General features: G+C 52.2%; 1 protein-coding gene and 1 long non-coding RNA gene across 2 annotated transcripts; both read right to left on the bottom strand.

The window, feature by feature from the left end:
• Positions 1 to 7,759: 7,759 nt before the first annotated feature.
• SOST (sclerostin) lies at positions 7,760 to 12,888 on the bottom strand. Its single transcript, XM_019434924.2, has 2 exons — positions 12,416 to 12,888; positions 7,760 to 9,686 (listed from the first exon to the last, which is right to left on the bottom strand). The coding sequence occupies exons 1-2, from the start codon at positions 12,630 to 12,632 to the stop codon at positions 9,265 to 9,267; spliced, it is 639 nt and encodes a 212-aa protein (XP_019290469.2). The 5' UTR covers positions 12,633 to 12,888; the 3' UTR covers positions 7,760 to 9,264.
• Positions 12,889 to 17,018: 4,130 nt separating this feature from the next.
• LOC109258158 (uncharacterized) lies at positions 17,019 to 19,529 on the bottom strand. Its single transcript, XR_002076214.2, has 2 exons — positions 19,471 to 19,529; positions 17,019 to 17,531 (listed from the first exon to the last, which is right to left on the bottom strand). It is a non-coding gene; the product is annotated as an uncharacterized LOC109258158 (long non-coding RNA).
• Positions 19,530 to 21,119: the final 1,590 nt, after the last annotated feature.

Here is a 21,119-nt window from a genome sequence, read left to right as displayed (position 1 = left end):
GCAGTGTGGGTGGAGGGGGGCCAGAGCTGGGTGAGGGTTGGGGACACCGATGGGAGATCGGCTGGAGAGGCGGCGGGCGCTGGCTGTGCTGTTTGGAATATTTTAGCCAAGTCCGGGCCAAGTGATTCCTCAGGGCCCTCGTTACCCCAAGTTTCAAGGACATTTTTTCAGAGTCATCCTGATCCCTTCTGTCATAACAGGCTCTGGAGTCTGTTTCCATCACCAGCTCTCCTCTGAGAAGAGGGGGCACTCAGGCTCTCACGAAGCAGGTGACCCGGAAGATGCCCCTTGGTGCCCTGCCAACCGCCGGGCAACATTTTTAGAAAAGTTCCCTTTTAAACTCAACTTCTCTTAGCCAAATTGACCGGGGAAAGATAAGTCCCTACAAATAGCGATCGCCAGTGCATAAGGAGAGTCATTATCTTAAATTGAGGCTGGCTTCTAAGAAAAAAAGAAAAAAACCCGCACGCCACTGGCCAAAACCTCACCCCCACCCACCCCCGGCACAGACGTGAGCGCGGTGGCTCCATCACCCTCCTTGCAAGGACAGGGCTCGACATGGGCCTCTGTGTAAAGGGAAGGAAACAGGCAGAGGAAGGAAGGCCAGAGATTAGAGAAGTTGACAGATGTAAATAGCCTCAGAGGAGCCACACTGTCCCAGCGTTGCTCCCCAGGGAGCCTTTTGTACCAAGGAATCTGGTTGCCTGAATGAAAAATGATATCATTTATTTCTTTAGTCAGAGCTGAGCTGTTTTCTTCAGACACAGAAATAACTCAACACCGCAACACCAAATTGTTGGCCAAGTGCTAGAGGTATCTGTAATTTGGGCGCTTGGTAACATCCTAGGTAAAGGGCCAAGGACTTGGTTTCTTGGGAGGGGCCCTGCTCCCCGCAACAATGTTGCAAAGCTCAGAGGGACGGGAATGAAAGAAAAGCTTTTGCAAAAGTCCCAGAACTCTAGCGTGCTGTGGAGCTGGAAGGGAGCAGGACTTTTCATCACTGCTGCTCAAACCGTGCTCCGCCGACCAAACCTCCATTCATTCAACAAATATCTACTGAGCACTGACTGGTCCAGCCTGTGCAAAGGCACGGGGGCTACAAATGTGCAAAAGCTGGGGCCCTGCCCCGGAGAGACCCAACCCAGAGGGGAGGCAGCCAAGTTCAGCCCGTGTGGCAGTCCCTGGGATGCAGTGGTCTGCCCCCACAGAGGAGGCAGCGTTCGAGTTGACTGGAAGACAAAGAGGACTTTCCAGACCAGCGAAGTGGAAAGAGAGTGTCCTAGATGGAACGAACAGCATGTGCGAAAGCACAGAGGCTTTGAAACTACCCCGGACTCTTTGGCAACTAAAAGAAATACAATATTGCAGGGAATAAAGTGTTAAGGAGGCCAGTGGTTGACGATGTGACTGGACAGGTAGGCAGGAACCGGATCCTATCTTTGTGAGCTAAGGAATTCAGAGTTTATCTTTTCGGTAATAGGGGGCCAAGGAGGAATCTTCAGCAGGGAAGTGATACGATTAGATTTTTGTATTAGAGCACTCACTCCTTTCTGTCTTGAAACCTTACCATACATCACATCGGAAAACTAATGCAGGCAACCTCTTTACGGCATTGTTTGTAAGAGTGAGAACACTGGAAACAAAATAGATGTCCAGGAGTAGAAAAATGGAAAAACAAATACTGTGGAATTATAAAATGTCATAGGGCTCAATAGTTAAGATGACCCAGCATGGCTCGATCTTAAAAGCATGATTTTGAGTAAAAAAACAGGTGAGTTTCAGATTATGTATGGTATGGTAAAATGTGTGTAAAATTGAAAACCACACACGTTTGTATATCGTTATGAAGAATATATATGTAGAAAAGCATAGAAACATGGATTGGTGCTTCTGGAGAGTGAGGGAAAGGCATGAGGAAGGGGAGAAAGACCAAGAGGCATTTATCTAGAATGTTCTATTTGTTTTTATGGACAAAAGAAACAAGGGAGCAAAAGCAGTAAATTTCCTGCATTTAAAAAACTTTGAACTTTGTTTTTTAAAAAACCAAAGATCCATCTGGTGGTCCTGTAGAGGATGATTCGGGAGAGGCTGAGAGAAGGGAGCCCAGGCTGGCCTCGCTGCCTCCATACGGCTCCTCCTGGTTGGGGGCGAGCTGGGGGCGGATCCGAGGACCCCCGGAGGGCAATGCACAAGGAAACACCCCACCTTCTTGGGCTGCTTTCAGCCTATGGACAGAGCTGATATGCAATTCTGGCCTCTTGGCTGGTGTCCCTGGAAGACACAGCCACTGCTCGTCCCGTCCAGCTCACTGACAGGAATGTTCTTCAACAGTTCGAAGAAGTAAGAATGAATCCTTCCAGAAGGAATTCGTTTTGTTTTTTTTTTAATTTTTTTTTTAACGTTTATTTATCTTTGAGACAGAGAGAGACAGAGCATGAACAGGGGAGGGTCAGAGAGAGGGAGACACAGAATCTGAAACAGGCTCCAAGCTCTGAGCAGTCAGCACAGAGCCCGACGCGGGGCTCGAACTCACATACCGCGAGATCGTGACCTGAGCCGAAGTTGGACACTTCACCGACTGAGCCACCCAGGCGCCCCCAGAACAACTACTTACCTCTCAGATCTCCACCCCCTGACCTAGTGGGAGCAGGAGGAGCATGTGTACATCTACATATGTTTATGTGTCTGGGCTAGAGCCATGGCAGAAAAGAAAAATCAATACATTTACGTTTGTGATTTCCTGGGCCAAGCTAATCCTTGCTTCCATCGGAGCCTGGATTTTGTGAGCATCCAGTAAGGGAAAACTGACTTTTCTGCAATTACATACAAATCTCATAACTTAGGTGTATCCTAGAAGGAATACATCTGCCCAAAGCCCATAGCCTTACTTAAACAAACCTATCATGCTTTTTTTTTTTTAAGTTTATTTATTTATTTTGAGAGGGAAAGAGAAAAAGCACCAGCTGGGGGGTGGAGGGCAGAGAGAGAAGGAGACAGAGAATCCCAAGCCGGATCCGTACCTTCAGCCAGAGCCCAACACAGGGCTCGATCTCATAAACCATGAGATCACATGACCTGAGCCGAGATCAAGAGTCAGATGCTTAACTGACTGAGCCACCCCGGTGCCCCTATCATGCTTTTTAAGAACAGAGGCATCCATAGCTACATAATTAATAATATGCAAATTATTCTTCTTGGGAGGGGAGGGAGGGCACCCCTTGGTCTTTAATACATAGAACCAGGAGAACATACCAAAGAGAGACTCACTGTCTTTTACACACACACACACACACACACACACACACACACACACATACACACACACACACCTCCCCACTATAATTATAATTACCATGCTGGTTTCCAGATCAGGGGTTAATAGCCTTGGTATGGAGACGCCTGAAAGGCACCCAAGACAATTAGTGGTGTCCCTTCACCACCCCCCTACATGCTGTCAGAGCCTTTGCATCCCCCAGGTCCCTGTGTGGCTCACTCCCTTGCTGCACTTAAGTCTCAGCTCAAATGCCACCTCCTCAGAGAGGCCTGACCCGGCCACCTGGCTCTCTATCTGCTTACCGAGCTTTATTTTTTTTTTTTTACAGAACTTTTCATTGCTGGGCATTATGCTGTGCATTTCTTTGTTTTCCAGCATCCGTCTCCCTGCCCTAGACCGTGAGCTTCATGAGACTTCATCATCACAATAACATGTCCGGAGCCTGGGGCGGTGCCTGGCACACAGCTGGCATTCTGTCCATCATAGTGGGACGAATGAATGATCATCCTTCTTTTTCTCTCCATGCCTACTTCTCCTTTCCCCGACTTCCTCTCCTGCCCCATCTCTCCTGCCTCCGTCTTAAATCTGCTGGCAGGATCAGCCCTCAGGAAGTTGTGAGGCGGGTGAGGTTCTTGGCTCCTCTCCTCATGTCCCTTGCCCAGCCTCCCTCATGAGTACCTGTCTCCCACCTGACAGCTCCGGCCTTCTCGGGGGGCAGGACTCAAGCTCAGGCACGCCCGATGATTGTAGGAAGTTGGGGAGTGGGGCTGGAAGGAAGAGTGTAAGAAACTTAGGGCTCAGTCTCCAAAGCAGCCCTGCCAGGTCACAGAGAACAGAAGGTCATCCAGGGCACCCGTTAGCACCCAGGACCCAGCTTCTTGCCTTTCGCAAAGGAGCCAGCACTGCCATTGTAGGGACTCAGCCTCTTCCTCCTTGCCCCGGGTGCATCCTCTCTCCTGCCCCGATAGACAGTATCTGACTCTGCCCCACCCCCACACTGCTGTTCCTTCTGGCTTCTGCTGCTTTGTGTAATAAGCTGGGATAGAGAGATCTAGCTGTGTGCCTGGTTCCACGCCAGCATCACCCCCCACACCTGGTGTTTGTGCACCCCCCAACCCCGGCTCTTTTTCTTCCACTGCCTCTCCTCTCTGCCCCTCCTGGTCCTGGCAGCCTGCAAAGCTCAGCTCGGCTGGACCCCACCACTACCTTGCTCCCTGGAAACCCACACCCCCTCGGGTCTCTACCACTCTGGCAGCAAATGATCACATACTCCATGGTGGTATTTTCCACTTGATTCCCCAGCAAGATTACAAACTGCTTGAGAGTCAGGGCTGTGTCTTCACCTCAGAGACCTAATCTGCAAGGACGGACTCAAGCTACTTCTTTTCCCCAGAAGCCAGATACCCTCCTCCCTCTTCCCAGCATCATCCATACATCCCGGTCCGTTCTATCCAACCTAATCTCACAGGAGAAGAAATCCTGGATAAACTGAACAACTGTGTAACCACAAGGCACATAGGCGCCTACTGTATGCTGGGTCCCGGCGGTGCTCTGGTGAGCAGCGACAGACCAAGAATCCCTGCTTTCCTGGGTCCTCCAGTCGGGGCGAGGGGAGAAATTAATCAAACACTTACATGATTAAATCTATCGTGTGACTACTAAGGTGAGTCCTTTGAAGGAAGGAAGCGTTGCTCATGAAAGGTGAAGCATGGTTTCGTTGGTCAGGGGAAGTGACACTTGTCTGAGGCCTGCGGGACAGACAGGCCTTGAGGAGGTACGCAAGGGACTTTCCAGAGGGGCCAGCATTTGAAAAAAGGCATCTGAGCCCCAGCCTTTCCACAGAAAGCTGTATCTCTTATACCTGCGTCTATAATAGCCATGTAATTTATTGCTCGAACAGGATATTTTTGAGGGTAAATGTGGGAGCTATTAATAATTTCACTGGGCCAATAGGTGTCAGTGCCTGGGCAAATCGGGCGCATGGTTCCATTAGTTAAGAGTGACAATCCCACCACCTCCTGCCCCTCTAGCAATGAAGGGAACTTCCAACTATCGGGGTGGAAGCCGCCAGAAGCCTGAGGTTCACCTGCCGGTGGACAAGGGAGAAGACAGAGGATGCACTCTAGGAACATTGTGGGGGGTGGGGGGCAGGGAAGTTTACACAGGCCCCAGAGCTAGAACCAATGATCAGGAACTAGGGCAGACCCGCGTCAGGGGACAGGTGGGAGGTGGGCGGTGACACCAGTTTCCAAGGGCAATGACTCCAAGCTTGGCGTGTGAGCTCTCCGCCCTCTCCAGCTGCCCAGGTCCTGCCTGCTTCAAGGAAAATGGGGAAGTTTGGGTTCCTGTGGCTTCTTTGAGTTTCTTTTCCTTTACCTCCTTGTGCAAAGGTGGTCTGATTTGTACTTGGAGTGCAGGTAGAGCCTGATGGATTGTGTGTGTGTGTGTGTGTGTGTGTGTGAGAGAGAGAGAGAGAGAGAGAGAGAGACCTGTTTCCCTCTGCCCCTCTGTCTGACTCTCAAGACTATTAATACAAACCCCATGTCTGGCTGTACCGCCAGAACATGCGCTCCCCACAGCAGAACGCCACCCCCCCCACCCCCCCCCCCAGCTGAGCCTGTTGTCTGTTCTGTTTCTGATCGGCGCCAGGCTCATAGACCCCATGTAGGTAGAATATAACTTTCCATAAATAACCCCTAGCCCGACCTACAATTTAGGCTTTGGGTTTTTTTTTTCCCCCTCGTGGTAATGAGATTATAGCCTGGGCTGATCCCTCCTGGTCCTGGGGTCCCAGAAAGCGGACCCTAGGTCTATCTGGGGTTGGACATTGCTTGAAATTCCCCGGCTCCCCCACGCTGCCTGGCACATGGGGAGGACTCAGTGCATGTTGAGGAATGTGGTGGACCGAGTCTCACGCCCCCTTGCTCGGCCACGCACCTTCAGCCTCAGTGCCTTTGTTTGGGCCAATGCCCTCTGCTTAGAATGCCTGTGCCTCCTTCCCCACCGGGCAAACTTCTAAGCAGCACCCACCTCTGCGACAGCTTCCCTGAGCTTTCCTCCTCATTCCTACCACAAAATGAGTCCTCCTGCGCTCTGTCCCATAACGCTTTGTACAGACAGAGTGAACTGATGGCTTGCCCACGTGCCTGCCAGGCTCCCAGTGGCTTAAGTGAGTGTCAGAGCAGGAACCGAGCCCACATCTGGCCGCGGGCAGACATTTAACCCCTTGGTGCCCCCACTTTCCTTCGAATCAAACACAAGCCTGGCTCCAGAGCCTGTGTCCCCATCCACTGTAGCACATGGCCTCTGGGGCTGGACCATGTGTCTGTTTCCTACCTGCTCTCATTCCCCAACTCTGAGACATTCCTCACGGTGCATGGATTCCCTGCAGGCTCTCGCTGGGGCCTCCTTGGGGCCTGGAGGCAGATACTCACTGACAATTATCAAAAACTTGCTGCTGATGATAAGGAATTTAGGAGGGTTCATTGGGAGTTAAAGTGAAAAATCGGCGGGGCTGGGGAGGGCTTTGGGGTGGGGTTACCCCGAGAGGGGCTGGACTGGATTCAAAGCTTTGAGTCATCCCTCCTTGTGGCAATTGAAGGATATTTCCTGAGTGTCAGCCAGCGTCCAGCACTGTGAGGCACCTTGGTGAGGCCACGCTGAGAGAAGGGCAAGACGTTCACCTGCTGGTGAAGATCGTTCATTTTTACCAGGGAGGCGTGAGATTCACGTTTGGAAAAACGCCTGAATGAGCCCCCTGTGAGCTGGAACCGAGTTGTACTTGGCTTTGCGTCTGTCCCAGGACTCCGCAGGGCTTGACCAGGTGAGACACACGTCCTCGAATGAATATCGCACGGAAGACAGAATCAGGAAGCAAAGCAGTGGCATGGACAAAAGGCCTGGGGCACATGAGGAGAGATCAGTGGGGATTGCAACATCTCTGGAAGGTGCAGGCTCGGAGGTGACAAGGAACATGAACTCCGAAGTAAGAGCAGGAGTCATTGGGGGTGGTCTGAGGCGGAGGGCAGGGGGAGGATCAACTAAAAAGGCAGGGGCGAGTATAGTTCGGCCTCTCGGAGTCAGGAAGGAAGTTTGGTAGAGCGGGGATGGGAACCCAGCAGGGGAAGGCTTCACGTGTCAGGCTGAGAAGCCCCAACTTGATCTTGGGCAAGGAGGAGCTACGGAAGGATTTTGAGCAGGGGTGAGGCACGATGAGAACAGTGTTTCTGGATGACAGTGTGGAGGGCAGGCTGCTTCAGGGAGACCAGGCTGAAGTTATTACAATGACCGCGGGGAAGGAATGAGGTTTAGGTTTGGAAAGGAAGGGACAAACATGACTTTTCAAAGCGAGGACATAATTGCCACAAGGGCCACCACAGCCCAGGCAAAGGTGCCTCCAAGGTTGCAGTCCTAGCGCCGAAGAAAAGGATGTCAACTTTGACAGGAATGGCTGTGTGTGGTTGACAAACATGAGACCACATCCTCTCGGAAATGATTCATTGTCTTTATTAACAATGCCTCTGGAAAGAACAGACTGGTATTTCATAAAGCAATATTAACGTTGTCATTTCTCTACAAGAAAAACTTTTGCATAAATAACTTAAGTGAGAAAATAAATATGTAACTTAACTCTTTGTAAAAACCACGACTTTCATTCTTGTGGACAAATCCCACATGGAAGGATTGTGGAAAGGACCAGCCTGGTGGGATTTCACACGGCATGTGCTTCTGGTTTGGTGTGTGTGTGTGTGTGTGTTACACAATGTGTAGAAACTACACAGAAAGTAAGAGGTGTCTGGAAATGACTTTCAAAAAGATTTTTGGATGACATCTATCAGGCTTTGTGGTTTCTCGGCATATGTACAGAACTTGTAATTTTTTTCCCCAAGTAATATTATTTCAGTGTAAGATATGACATCACAGGTAACAGCACTAAGAAGCTAGGTTCTAGACAGAATTGTGTCTGTGAGTGGTAGGCAGGAGGACGTCTGCAGAGGGATTCGCTGGTCTTTGCATGGGTGGTGGCTGCTCCCTTGGGCCTGCAAGCCCAGTGTCCTGGGACCTTCTCCTTCTCAACCCCAACCAATGGCATTGTTTCTGCATCCTTTGGGATGGAGGGGTGAAGACAGGCAAACATCCGGGGAGGGCCAGGCCAGGAGAGAACACAGCTTCTTCCAGGAGTTTGTCAGCCCTAAAAAAGACGCCAACCCCGCACCCCACCCCCACGGCCACACTTGTTTTTCATCTTTGGCTGTCAGATCCGGGCATCACAACTCTGAATTCTGGACGTGACCATGGCAGCATTTCAACCCAACCTCTCTCTCTCTCCTTTGCCCATTCAAAAGACACGCAAGGCCTTGGAATCAGGTGACCGTAGACTCCTCGAGATACAAATCCCACCCCCCGCCTCCATTTTCCGAATAGGAAATTGAGGACAAGAAAGAGAAGAGTGTGGTCCAAGGTTATCCAGCGCGTTAGCGGCAGAGTCCGGACTAGAAACCATATCTATGGACCCCGGTCCTGTGTTCTTGGCACAACAAGGCACTAAAGGCTTTTTGAGGGGCAGAGAAGTGGAGAGGGAATCTTATCGCACTTTCTTAACCAGTCCCGGGACTTTCCTCCTCCCCCACTGCTCCCTTAGAACCCCTGGGCGGTGAAATTCTTGCTTTTCTGCCTCCTCGGAAGTGGGACCAGCAAAGGTGGGCGGCCCCTGTAGGCGGGGCTGCGTGGCTCAGTGTCTGTGACTCTCAGCGCCCTCCCCTGCCCTGCGGGACCCCCTCGGAGACGAGGGAGTGGGGGCTCTGCTGGCGCCCGGGATCCGCAGGGCCTGGCTACCTCCTGCCGAAGCCCAGAAGGTCTCAGCCCCCTGCCCTGGGTTGCAGGCATTTACAATGAGATACAAACAATCAAACCGCGCGCCGAGGGCAGAAACCCGGGCGCCTGGGCCGGGGCGCGGGTTGCGGGGGGAGGCGCGGCGCGGCGGGCGGCCTCTAATAGGCGTTCTCCAGCTCGGCCTGGTTGGCTTTGGCGCCCCGGGCGCGGGGGCGCGGCTTTCGGCCCTTCTGCGGCCGCGCGGCCTCGGGCCCGAAGTCCTTGAGCTCGGACTGATTGTGGAAGCGGGTGAGGCGCTTGCACTTGCACGAGGCCACCAGGCGCACTTTGCGCGCGCGCGGCGCCGCGTCACCGGGGCACAGCAGCTGCACCCGCTGCGCGCGGTAGCGGTCGGGGATGCAGCGGAAGTCGGGTCCGCTCGGGCGCCACCACTTGCCGCGGCCGATGGCGTTGGGCAGCAGGCGCGCCGGGCCGCACTGGCCGGAGCACACCAGCTCGGTGACCGGCTTGGCGCTGCGGCAGGGCCCGTCCGTCACGTAGCGGGTGAAGTGCAGCTCGCGGCAGCTGTACTCGGACACGTCTGCGGGAGAGACGGCTTGTGAGGCCAGCCCGGCTCCCTCCGCGCCACCAACCCCCCCAGCCCCCAGCCCAGGTCTTTTCCAAACCTGCGGGCTCTCCAGATGGGCATCTATTACTCGGAGGGACGGGGGTAGCGGCTGGTGGAAAGAACGCTGGCCCGCCCTTTCCCCCTAAAACTTTGGAGCCAAGTGTCTGTTGCAGTTCGAATACCAGCTCCATCACTGTGTGATCTTGGGCAAGTCACTTAGCCTCTCTGTGCTCCTTATCAGAAAAACGGGTTGTCCTAAGGAGTTAGTTGCGTGTATATAATGCAGGGGACACTGTGAGCACACAGTAAGAGCAGTGTTATTCTTCTTCTTCTCCAAGGGGGCCCTTTTCTCCAGATGGAAGTCACATCTGTGCCACAGAGTGCCTGGTCGAGGCAGAGTAGGTATTAGCCACACCCTTTACATGGTCTTGGCTTCTCCTAAATTCTTTTTCCAGCCACTTGGGAGGGATGGTGAGGGGATAGAGAAAGGAGTAGGGGTTAATTGGAGGTAATAAATCAGGGCAACTGCTGCCAAGGACAGGGATGGAAGGGGAGGTGGGGAGGAGAAGTCATTAGACGCGAGGAGAGCCAAAGGCAGCTTGTCCAACCCTCTCATCATCGCTGAGGACACGGAGGCCTCGAGAGGGAATAACACTTGCCCAAAAGGCAGAGTTGGGTCTCCTCACCCCAGTTCCCTGGGGCCCCAGCACCTCTGGGGTCCCACAAAGGCAGAAGCTATGTGCCTGAGCGCCCAGGTGGGAGGCTGGGCTGGGGGTGGGGGCAAAGGGCTGCCTTTTACTGCAGTTACTTCCTGCCCGAGGGGACAGAGCTCTGACTGAAAACCTACAGGTTCGCATGCCACAAACATTTATTAAGCACCTGCTGTGTACCAAGCACTCTGCCGGGGACATCTCTTGTTTTGTGCCATTTAGATGGATCTCCGAGGGTGACACGGGCTTGTTCCTGGGTTGGGGGGGGGGGGGGGACTGGGCTCTGTGGCCTGGCTTCGTGCCCTGAAGGCACCTTGATCAACTCTCCTACTGTGGGCTTAGACAGATGCCAGCCTGTCCCCCACCCGAGGGTCTCATGGGGACAGTTCCCATGTGACACAAGGGATGAAAAATAGCCCACGACCAAAACCAGAGAGAAGCAGAGAAGGCTCCACTCCCCAGGCCCTGCAGAACAAGCATGGCAGGGGAGATGTGGGGTCCGCCTTTCTCCCGTGGCTGACCTGGTATCTGCGCTGGTTTGGCCTCCTTACCACTGTTCCCGGGCTGCAGGGGTAGCGTGTGGGGGTGGCCTGTTTGCCCAGGGAAGGAGGTGTTTTGGACTTTCCAAGAATAGTGCCCCTGGGTCAGGCACTTCCTCTGCAGAGGGTGACTTTGTTTTGAGCTCACAGCCTCCTCGGGGCCTGTGGCCTCTTATAGGAGCCTGGGGAAGTGGATGGTTTGTACTTGGGACCCAAACAGCAGCATGAAGCAGTCGCTTGAGCTTAATCGACCTTGCCCGGCGGTGGGGGGTGGGGGGGGGAAGGGGGTGATGTGCTGCCGCCCTCCTCTTGTGAAGACTTGAGGCCCCAGGCCTCCTGTGGGGTTCCCCAGCCCTCACAATTGTGGGGCAAGGAGGGATGGGTCGAGAGGGGCCTGGGCAGTGGATTCCTCACCAGCCCGCCCAACGACCCGAGGGCAGTGAGGCCCTCCCTCTGAAGTGTCATTCCGGCCCCCGCCCCCAGCCGTTCCTGCCAGCTGCAGAGCCAGCTGTCACCCCCGCCCTCCCCGGGCTTCTCTGCGCAGACCTGACCAGGAACCCAGATGTGCCCTCCAATGGGGCTGTTGCCTTGTCACTGGGGTCAGGCTCCCTCCCTAGGAACGAGGCAAGGCCTGGTCTGGGGGCAGAAGATGGGGGCACCTGTGTCCACTCCCTGCACAGAGGATGCCACCTCCCCTCCAGGGCCCGACCCCAGCTGCCGCCCAGGTCCGAGGCTAAGACTGTCCCTGCAGCTTGCATTCCTTCAAGTGCCAGCTGGCTGGGCAGACCGGGGGCAGGGGGAATGTCCCTTTCTCATGGCTCTGTGTGGGGTTTTCTCTGGCTCTCAGTTCCGCACCGCCCCCCCCCCCCCCCACGATCCCCCTGCAGGGCTGTCTTGGAATGGGATCAAACTGGGGCCAAACCCGAGTTCTTCTCACTACCAAGTTACTTAGCGTCTGGAGATCTCATTTCTTTACTTGCCAGCTGAGAGGTCACCTCATGGGGCTCCCGCGTGGTGGATCCCCGGGGTAAGGTTCAGGTATGGCCTGTGTAAAGGATCTGCATCCGGCAGGTGCTCATAGCTGTGAGGCTCCCTTGCCTTGTCCCCTCTCCTGAGGTGCCAGCTGGGGGACCTATCTCCTGTGATCTCCGGAGGGGATTCTTTGAAACTGTCTCCGTTCTGAGGCTCTGAGCCTGTCCCAGAGTTGGGCTCTCACCACCTCAGCCTCCTTCCTGCCCCGGGCTCCCGCGGCCAGCCCCCTGCCAGCCCCGGGCCCCTGCACCTCAATGCCAAGGCTACTACATTAGGCATGCTGTCCTCCCCTGCCTCCAGGCAAGACTGTCCCTCCTGGAGCGCCGGCAGCGGGGGGCACTGTCTACCCCAGTCTTCAAAACCTCCCAGAGAGAACCCTCCCAGGCCCCTTGTGCTAAACATGCCCTCCTCTACCCCATACCTTTGGTCTCAAAGGGATGGTGAGGGGGTCTCCCTCCGTTCTCCGCTCGGTTCATGGTCTTGTTCTCCAGCTCTGGCGGAGGCTCGGGGTACTCGCCCAGCTCAGGGATGATCTCCGTGGCATCGTTCTTGAAGGCCTGCCAGCCCTGGCCCTCCACCACACGGAAGGCTGCGTGCACCAGCAGGCAGACAAGACACAGGGCGAGAGAGAGCTGCATGGCGCCAGCCAGAGGAGGGCACCCAGCCTTCCAGTAGCACAGGCTCCGGTCCCCAGCCTGGGACACGTTTGCCTTTTTAAAGCCCCCTCTGCCTCGTGCCAACCAATGAGGACAGGCTGGGGCAGGGCTGGTCCCACGTTTCTCTCAGCCCAGGGGGAGGGAACGGGTGTGCTCAGAGCAAGCCCTCCCCAAAGACTTCTCAGGCACAGCAAACTCCCTGGGAGCTGGTGCTCCCAGGTGACCTAGAGAGAGGGGGGCGTGTGAGGCGAGCCTGCCCTCCAGCACCTCCCACGTGCAGGCGGCTGTGGTTTTCGGATATCAAGATGAGCTCCAGCTCACAATCTTTACCTCCTTGGGCCCCTCGGGCTTTCTCAAAACAAGCTTTGGGCCAGCTTCACAAAGAAAACTACAGCCCGGAGCCCTCCACAGGGCTAAGCCCAGCCAAGTGCCTGTCTCAGGCCAAGTTCGTTTGTTACCCCACCGACAAGTGGCCCGAGGGGTATATCTTTGGCCCCCCACAGACCCAGGCAGGGGCAGAAGGATACTTTTTAAGAAACCCCCTTGGTCCCGGTTCCATGAGGCTGAGCATCGATTACGCTGATCAAGAAAGCCCCCGTTGGCACCCTCTGGAAGGCAAGAGAGAAAACTGGAGGGCTGCGGGGAGAGTATCTGCTTGGGCGAGGGGGCGGGGATTCTGGTTCCAAGGCCAGGATGAGTAAGTCAACGGACAGTGGTGATGGAGTGCGAGGAGGAAACCGTGGGGATTCTGCGCATGGTGACAGGCACTTCTTGGCCAAGACACTCACTGCTGCTTGCGGACTGATGTGCCCAAGGCAGTCATTTCCCTGGCCAGGCTGTGGGTAGGAACGGAGAGCACAAAAATCCCTTTTCGTAGCAAAGACCAAGGCCGGCATTTTCAGTGCTGACATCCTTTTTTTCTTCTTCATCATCTTTTTGTTTGTTCGGCTGGTTGGTTTCTCAGACGATTCTATTTTTCAAAAACAGCTTTGAGTCCTATATGGAAAACCTTATTGGTCCATGCTATGGGGTGCATTCCATGAAGCCATCCCAGGTCCAGCTAGCCACAAAGAAATCAAAAGGAATTGCTACCTTAGCCCTGGAGCAGAACCAGGGGCCTGGGAGGGGTAGAGGCACCGGGGAGGAAGGTTCACACCTGAGGTGCAGGAAAAGAAAGGAGAGCCAGCGGAAGCTTTCACTGCAGATGGATTGTTCCAGGAGGCTGGGAAGAGGGCTGTGGCCCGGGTCCCCTTGGTATTTTCACTGGGCAATGAATCAGTATGCCCCACCTGCAGAGCCTCCGCGAGGCCTTTGCCACCTGCCTTGACTTGCAAGCCGCTGTGTCCATCTGAAGCCGTCTGTCCCTCCTTTCCTCCATCCATCACTCGACACATGAATGCAGCTGCCCTGACAGTTTTACAAGCCAGACAGAAGCCCCTGCAGGAAGGGCCCTCTCTGATACCTGCTTCCTAAGTCAGTTTCCTTCGGGGCAGACGAAAACAGCTGTGGCCATTGTTGGAGGTGATCTATCTCTCCCAACAGAGCCCGTGGGTGTTGTGAGAAGCCGGCCCTCTGCGCCCCCTCCCCCTGTCTGTGACCCTCCAGCCTCCTTTTCCCTGGCTCTGGAATGTAGACCATTAACCCTATCGTGGCCGGACAGCCGCCTTCTTGCCCTGGATTTGGGAGAGGGCAGTTCCCGATGCCCGGATTCCTGAAACTTGGCGCTGTCTGCGCGGGAGCCCCACCTGCTGTCCGGAGCTACAGACCCATCCGTCTGAACCGGAGCCCGTGGGGGCCCATCCTTGGGGCACTCCTGCCACCTGCTGGAGACCGAAGGGGGAGCCAGCGGCCGGAGGATGGCGAAGGATTTCATTTGGCTTCAGGGTTTTATTTGAAACTGAAGTGAGGTGAAAAGAAACAAGGGAAGAATCCAGTGGATTTGAACCGATGAAGTGTGTCCATCCTTTCGAATTCTTCTCTGCCAAGGTATAGCCGTGCTCTCCACGGAACGGCTCACAGATGTCATCGATGCTATGATGCTCATCTGCTTCACTTCCTGCTTATCCAGCTTTATATGTACTCAGTTCAGGAGTCTGTCTTTCTTCAGAGTTAAACCCCTAGGGTTTTAGCTCACTTCTGTTGTGGATACTTTAGGCTATTTCAATGCTCCCCTATCCTCAGTAGGGATGCTATGAATTTCCTTGCCCAAAGCAATTTTTTGAGTTCAACTTTTTGAGATCAATTGTGAATTCACAGGTACTTATAAGGAATAATACGGAGAAAATTCCACGTACCCTTCAGCCAGTTTCTCTCTATGGCAACATCTCGCAAAGCTATAGTACAATATCATAACCAGGATACCGACATTGATACAATCCACCAATTTAGTTCAGATTTCCCATTTTACTTGCCTTCTTGTGCGCATGCACACGTGCTTGTGTGTTTCGGTCCATGTAAATTTATCACATGTGTAAGTTCAAGTATCCGTCACAGCTAAGATAATGAATCACTCTGATCACAAAGATCCCTCTCACTGCCTTTTTATAATCACACCTACCTTCTTCCCACGCCCTCCCTCTTCACCCCTAACCCATGGCACCACTAATCTGTTCTCCATTTCTATAATATTGTCATTTCAGAAGTGTTACCTAAATGGAACCAAACAGTCTAGAGCCTTTTAGGATTGGCTTTTTTCACTCCACGTAATTCCCTGGAGATTCATCCTGGTTGTTGCATGCTTGTATCAATGCTCCATTGCTGGATAATAGTCCACAAAGTAATTGAACAGACAAACAAACAGAACTTTGGGGTTATTTCCAGAAGCGAACGCTGCGTCTGAGAGGGTGAACAGCTGGCTGTGTATTGCAGGGTTGTTCTCCAGAAAACTCAGCCAGGTCCCCGCTCCCACGAGTGACATACCAGTAGGCCTGTGCGTAGGTCAGCCAGGGCTGCTGAAACAAAGTACCACAAAGTGAGTGGTACAAACAACACAAATGCATTGTCTCCGGGCGCCTGGGTGGCTCAGTCGGCTAAGTTCTTGATTTCGGCTCAGGTCATGATCTCGCGGTTGGTAGGATTGAGCCCCGCGTCGGGCTCTGTGCTGACCCTGCAGAGCCTGGTTGGGATTCTCTCTCTCCCTCTCTCTGCTCCTCCCCTGCTCACGCGTGTGCACACGTGCCCTCTTTCTCTTTCTGAAAATTGAAAAACGAAAGAAAAAAAGAAATGCATTGTGTCACAGTTCTGGAGACTGAAACTGTGAGACCAGTGTTGGAAGGGTTGGTTTCTTGTGATGGCTGTGATGGGAGAGTCTGCTCCATGCCTTTGCTCTAGCTTCTGGAGCCTCTCCTGGCAATCTTTGGTGTTCCTTGTTCCTTGACTTCTAGAAGCTTCACCCCGATCTCTGCTGTCACCTTCACATGGCGTTCCCCGTGTGTGCTTGTCTGTGTCCTAATTTCCCCTTTTTTATAAGGACATCAGTCATATTAAATTAGGGCCCACCCTAATGACCTCATCTTCTCTAATTACATCTGCAACAAACCTGTTTCCAAATAAAGGTCACGTTCTGATGCACCAGGGGTTAGGATTCACGATATGAAATTTAGAGGGGGCACAATTCAGCACATAACAGCATGTGTCTCCACGAGGTGGCCAACACTGGGTTTGGGCTAAACAATTTTTATTTTCTCAACATTTTTTATTTATTTTTGGGACAGAGAGAGACAGAGCATGAACGGGGGAGGGGCAGAGAGAGAGGGAGACACAGAATCGGAAACAGGCTCCAGGGTCTGAGCCATCAGCCCAGAGCCCGATGCGGGGCTCGAACTCACGGACCGCGAGATCGTGACCTGGCTGAAGTTGGACGCTTAACCGACTGCGCCACCCAGGCGCCCCAAGGCTAAACAATTTTTAATTGCATTTAGTAATTTTACTCGTTGTAACTAAATTTCTAGCAAGGCTGTTTTTCAATTTTTTTTTTAGTGTTTATTTATTTCTGAGTCAGAGAGAGACAGAGCACGAGTGGGGGAGGGGCAGAGAGAGAGGGGGACACAGAATCTGAAACAGGCCCCAGGCTCTGAGCTGTCAGCACAGAGCCTGACGCAGGGCTCGAACTCACGGACCGCGAGATCATGACCCGAGCCGAAGCCGGACGCTCAACCGACTGAGCCACCCAGGCGCTCCGCAAGACTGTTTTCCTACGTGATGATTTGCTGTTTTTCGTTTCCACTGAGCTGCCTGTTCATATGCCCACTTGCCAAACATTTAAAGAAGCAAGACCTCATCTCCTGCTAGGGGGTGTGGACTGATTCGTGCCCCCCTCCGGGAGCTCCTGTACCAGGGAAGAAAAGAGTTCTTCCACAAAGAAAGCGGTTAGTGCCACTGAGGAAAGGTGCAGATGCTTTATTTTTTTCTTTAAAGGGACAAAGTGTTATGAGCTTTCAGAGGGGAGAAGAGTCTCTCCCACCTGGGATGGATCAGGGATCCTCACAGGAAGACGAGGCGTTTGGACCATGCTCTGAAGGACAGGCTAAGTTTGGAAAGTAAGCTATGCTCCTTTGAATTCTCAGGATTACAGGATCTTTGATCTGAAAGGATGCTCCAAAGGCATCTAACTCTTTACGTGGTACTCAAGCCACCTGTCTATAATTCATGGGACCTGAGACTTCTTGTTGGCTGCATTTTTACACAGACTTTGCTCCCACAGGTCGGGGTAACATGGGGTCTCTGGATTCGGAGGGCAATCTGTTTATAGGCAGCTGCCTGCATTGAGGGACGTCCACACCAGCCTGTCTTTATTCACAGCCGAGAGATTGTTTCCTGGAGAGCACAGGGTCTCGGCACAGGTTGAAAGTGGAACCCTTTGACTTGTTCAGTCAGCAGCTTCTGAGGGACAAAGAGGAGAGGGGTCCCAAAGACCATTGTCACTTACCCCCACCCCCTACTCCATGCTTAGAATGGGCCAATGGTTCCCCCAGCCCTTACACGATGGAACCACCGTGTTCTTTCTGGAAACCAGGACAACTCATTCCAGAACCTCCCCAACGGCCATCCAAACTACCACCCTCTGCCTGGAGGGCCCCTGTCTGAAAACCCTAAAGAAACAAGTATTCGTGACACTTGTTAAAAATGGTAAAGTCAGGGGTGCCAGGCTGGCTCAGTCAGTTAAGCGTCGGACTCCTGATTTCGGCTCAGGTCATGATCTCACGGTTCAGAAGTTCAAGCCCTGCATCAGGCTCTGTGCTGACAGTGCAGAGGCTGCTTAGGATTTTCTCTCTCTCCTTCTCTCTCTGCCTGCCTCTCCCACCCCACTCATGCTCGCCTGGATGGCTCGGTCAGTCGAGCGTCTGACTTTCCACTCAGGTCATGATCTCGCGGTTCGTGGGTTCGAGCCCCGCGCCGGGCTCTGTGCTGATAGTTCAGAGCCTGGAGCCTGTTTTGGATTCTGTGTCTCCCTCTCTCTTTGCCCCTCCCTGTTCACACTCATATTTCTCTCTCTCTCAAAAATAAATAAACATTTTAAAAAGTTAAAAAAAAATAGAGTTCAGGAGAATATGAGTAAACTCTGGCCAAAGAGAGGTTCTATCACCCCATGTGTTTGGAGACCGATGTCCCTCTTCCAAGCCCAGCTGCACCTGTCCTCTGCTCTCCATTCTCTTTTCAACTCTTCCCTTCCTCTTCTTTCTGTCCTCCTGCCTCTCAGGGCAGCTGCCCCAGTGCTCCAGTGCATGGAGAACGTTCCACTGGAAGGCCATTTAGCTCATGGGCTTGCAGACCAGATCTCTCAAAACCTCACATTTCCATAGGGATGTCTTAACGTTTTAGTGTATGTGCTGCCGAAGAGAGCACTTAAGGTTTTAAAAATATGTACATTTCAATTATTTAAAAATATAATAAAAACACATTGATCATACATGGTGTGTATCTGCTTTTAATGAACTGGAGACCCCCCCCCCATTCATTGTGTTGCTCTAGGTTAACTCATTCTAGTGTAGACTGCCGAAATCGAATCTTTGCATTTGAACTTCTTATAAATGAGTCATCAATTCAGAAGGCCATGGCTCAGAGACTGCCTTTCTAAAAATTAGGCTTGGGCTGCCACCCCCATAAAATAATCTTTTTTTAGGGGTGTCTGGGTGACTCATTCAGTTGGTTAAGCATCCGACTTCGGCTCAGGTCATGATCTCGCGGTCCGTGAGTTCGAGCCCTGTGTCAGGCTCTGTGCCGACAGCTCAGAGCCTGGAGCCTGTTTCAGATTCTGTGTCTCCCTCTCTCTCTCTGACCCTCCCCCATTCATGCTGTCTCTCCCTGTCTCAAAAACAAACAAACGCTAAAAAAAATTTTTTTTAAAAATAATAATCTTTTTTTAAAAAAAAGTAATCTCTGGGCGCCTGGGTGGCTCAGTCGGTTAAGCGTCCGACTTCGGCTCAGGTCATGATCTCGCAGTCCGTGGGTTCGAGCCCCGTGTCGGGCTCTGTGCTGACAGCTCAGAGCCTGGAGCCTGTTTCAGATTCTGTGTCTCCCTCTTTCTCTGACCCTCCCCTGTTCATGCTCTCTGTCTCAAAAATAAATAAAATGTTAAAAAAAAAAAAAGTAATCTCTACATTCAACGTGGGGCTTGAACTCGTGACCCTGAGACCAAGAGTCCCACGCTCCACCGATTGAACCAGCCAGGCATCCCCCCGGGCCCCCATAAAATTGTACGAGCAAATATAAAACAATCCTCCTTAGCTCTGAGCATGGGGATGTGCTTGACACTGTGCCACCACGAGAGATGACAGAAATTAACAGGATATAAAGCAGATAAATTGCAACTGTCACTCACCTCATTTCGACATTCTGTGCTCCTTTAAAGCAGCCTGGACCTTTAAAATAAGAGTACAGGGGCACCTGGGTGGCTCAGTCAGTTAAGCGTCCGACTTTGGCTCAGGTCATGTGTGGCCCGTGAGTTCGAGCCCCGGGTCGGGCTCTGTGCTGACAGCTCAGAGCCTGGAGCCTGTTTCGGATTCTGTGTCTCCCTCTCTCTCTGACCCTCCCCCGTTCATGCTCTGTCTCTGTCTCAAAAATAAATAAACGTTAAAAAAAATTTTTTTTAATAAAATAAAATAAGAGTACAGAAACGACCGTATACCATACACAGTGGAACACTACATAGCAGTAAAATGAATGCTACTGTAAGAAACAATTGTCCGTTAAGCAAAAAAAGCCAAGTGCAGAACATTTTCTATGGAATCTCTCCGTACACACACATGTGCCTGGGATTTTCCTAGCAGGATATACTTCTTAAGAGTGGCTTCCTCGGAGAGGAGGGATTAAAAGTTTGGGGGTAGGAGACTTACTTTTTGTGATAAGCCTTTTGTATTGCTTGAATTTATACTACATATATATAGCATTAGCTTTTCAATGAAAAGGTTTTTAAACTTATATTTTAAGAAACACTTTTCCCAGTCTCCTAGATTCGTGTTTGGCCCTAAAATCCTATGTAAAGATATAAAGATTATATTTGTCCAAAGAGACTGGACAAATAACGAGTTAGTCTAGGTGCCTCTGCTACGGGGAACGAGAGTGAAAAAGGTTTTTTTCTGTCATGGAGAAAAGGCACCCAACTCTTGAGTTTTTTATTCGGAGAAAAAGAAAAAAAGCCAATGTTTACCATAAGGGAGATAAAAGCTAATGGCGGAGTCCAAGGCGTCTGAGGGTGGGGCCAGGTCTGGGGACTGCCCATTTGCAGGACCCCGCAAACCCTAAAAATGCCACCCAGTCATCTTCACGTGAGGCCACCTTGAGACTGTCATCCCCAGTCTCCTACTGTCTTGGGAACATAGATCTACCTCCCTCATTTGGGATGGGCCACTCTAGTCAAGAATATTCCAGTCAATTATCCCTCACAACAGCTGCAATTTTTAGAAATTAAATAAATAAAAAGATTATTCCTATCACAGGAAATTTCTGGTACAGGGAAGATGTTTAATAAATATCTACTGCATAGGGCACCTGGGTGGCTCAGTCAGTTGAGTGTCCAACTCTTTTTTTATGTTTATTTATTTTTGAGAGAGACAGTAAGAGCACAAACAGGGCGGGGGGCAGAGAGACAGGGAGACGCAGAATCCGAAGCAGGCTCCAGGCTCTGAGCTGTCAGCACAGAGCCCCACGCAGGGCTCAAACCCACGAACCGTGAGATCGTGACCTGAGCCGAAGTCAGACGCTTAACTGACTGAGCCACCAGGTGCCCTGGAGTGTCCAACTCTTGATTTCAGCTCAGGTCATGATCTCGAGGCGATTTGGGCTCTTTGCTGACAGTGCGGAACCTGCTTGGGATTCTTTCTCTCCCTCTCTCTCTCTGCCCCTCCACCCTGCTCGTTCTCTCTCTCTCTCTAAATAAATAAACATTTAAAAATAACGAAATAAATACCTACTGCATAAATACAATCATCATGGAAATGAGAACTAGTTCAGGAGGGCTAATTTTTAGAT

Source organism: Panthera pardus, unplaced genomic scaffold (assembly GCF_024362965.1).
Source record: "Panthera pardus isolate Hobbes unplaced genomic scaffold, ASM2436296v1 HiC_scaffold_3, whole genome shotgun sequence".
NCBI classification, from domain to species: domain Eukaryota; kingdom Metazoa; phylum Chordata; class Mammalia; order Carnivora; family Felidae; genus Panthera; species Panthera pardus.
The sequence above is the reverse complement of the archived record's forward strand: the minus strand, read 5'-3'. Positions and strand labels throughout refer to the sequence as shown.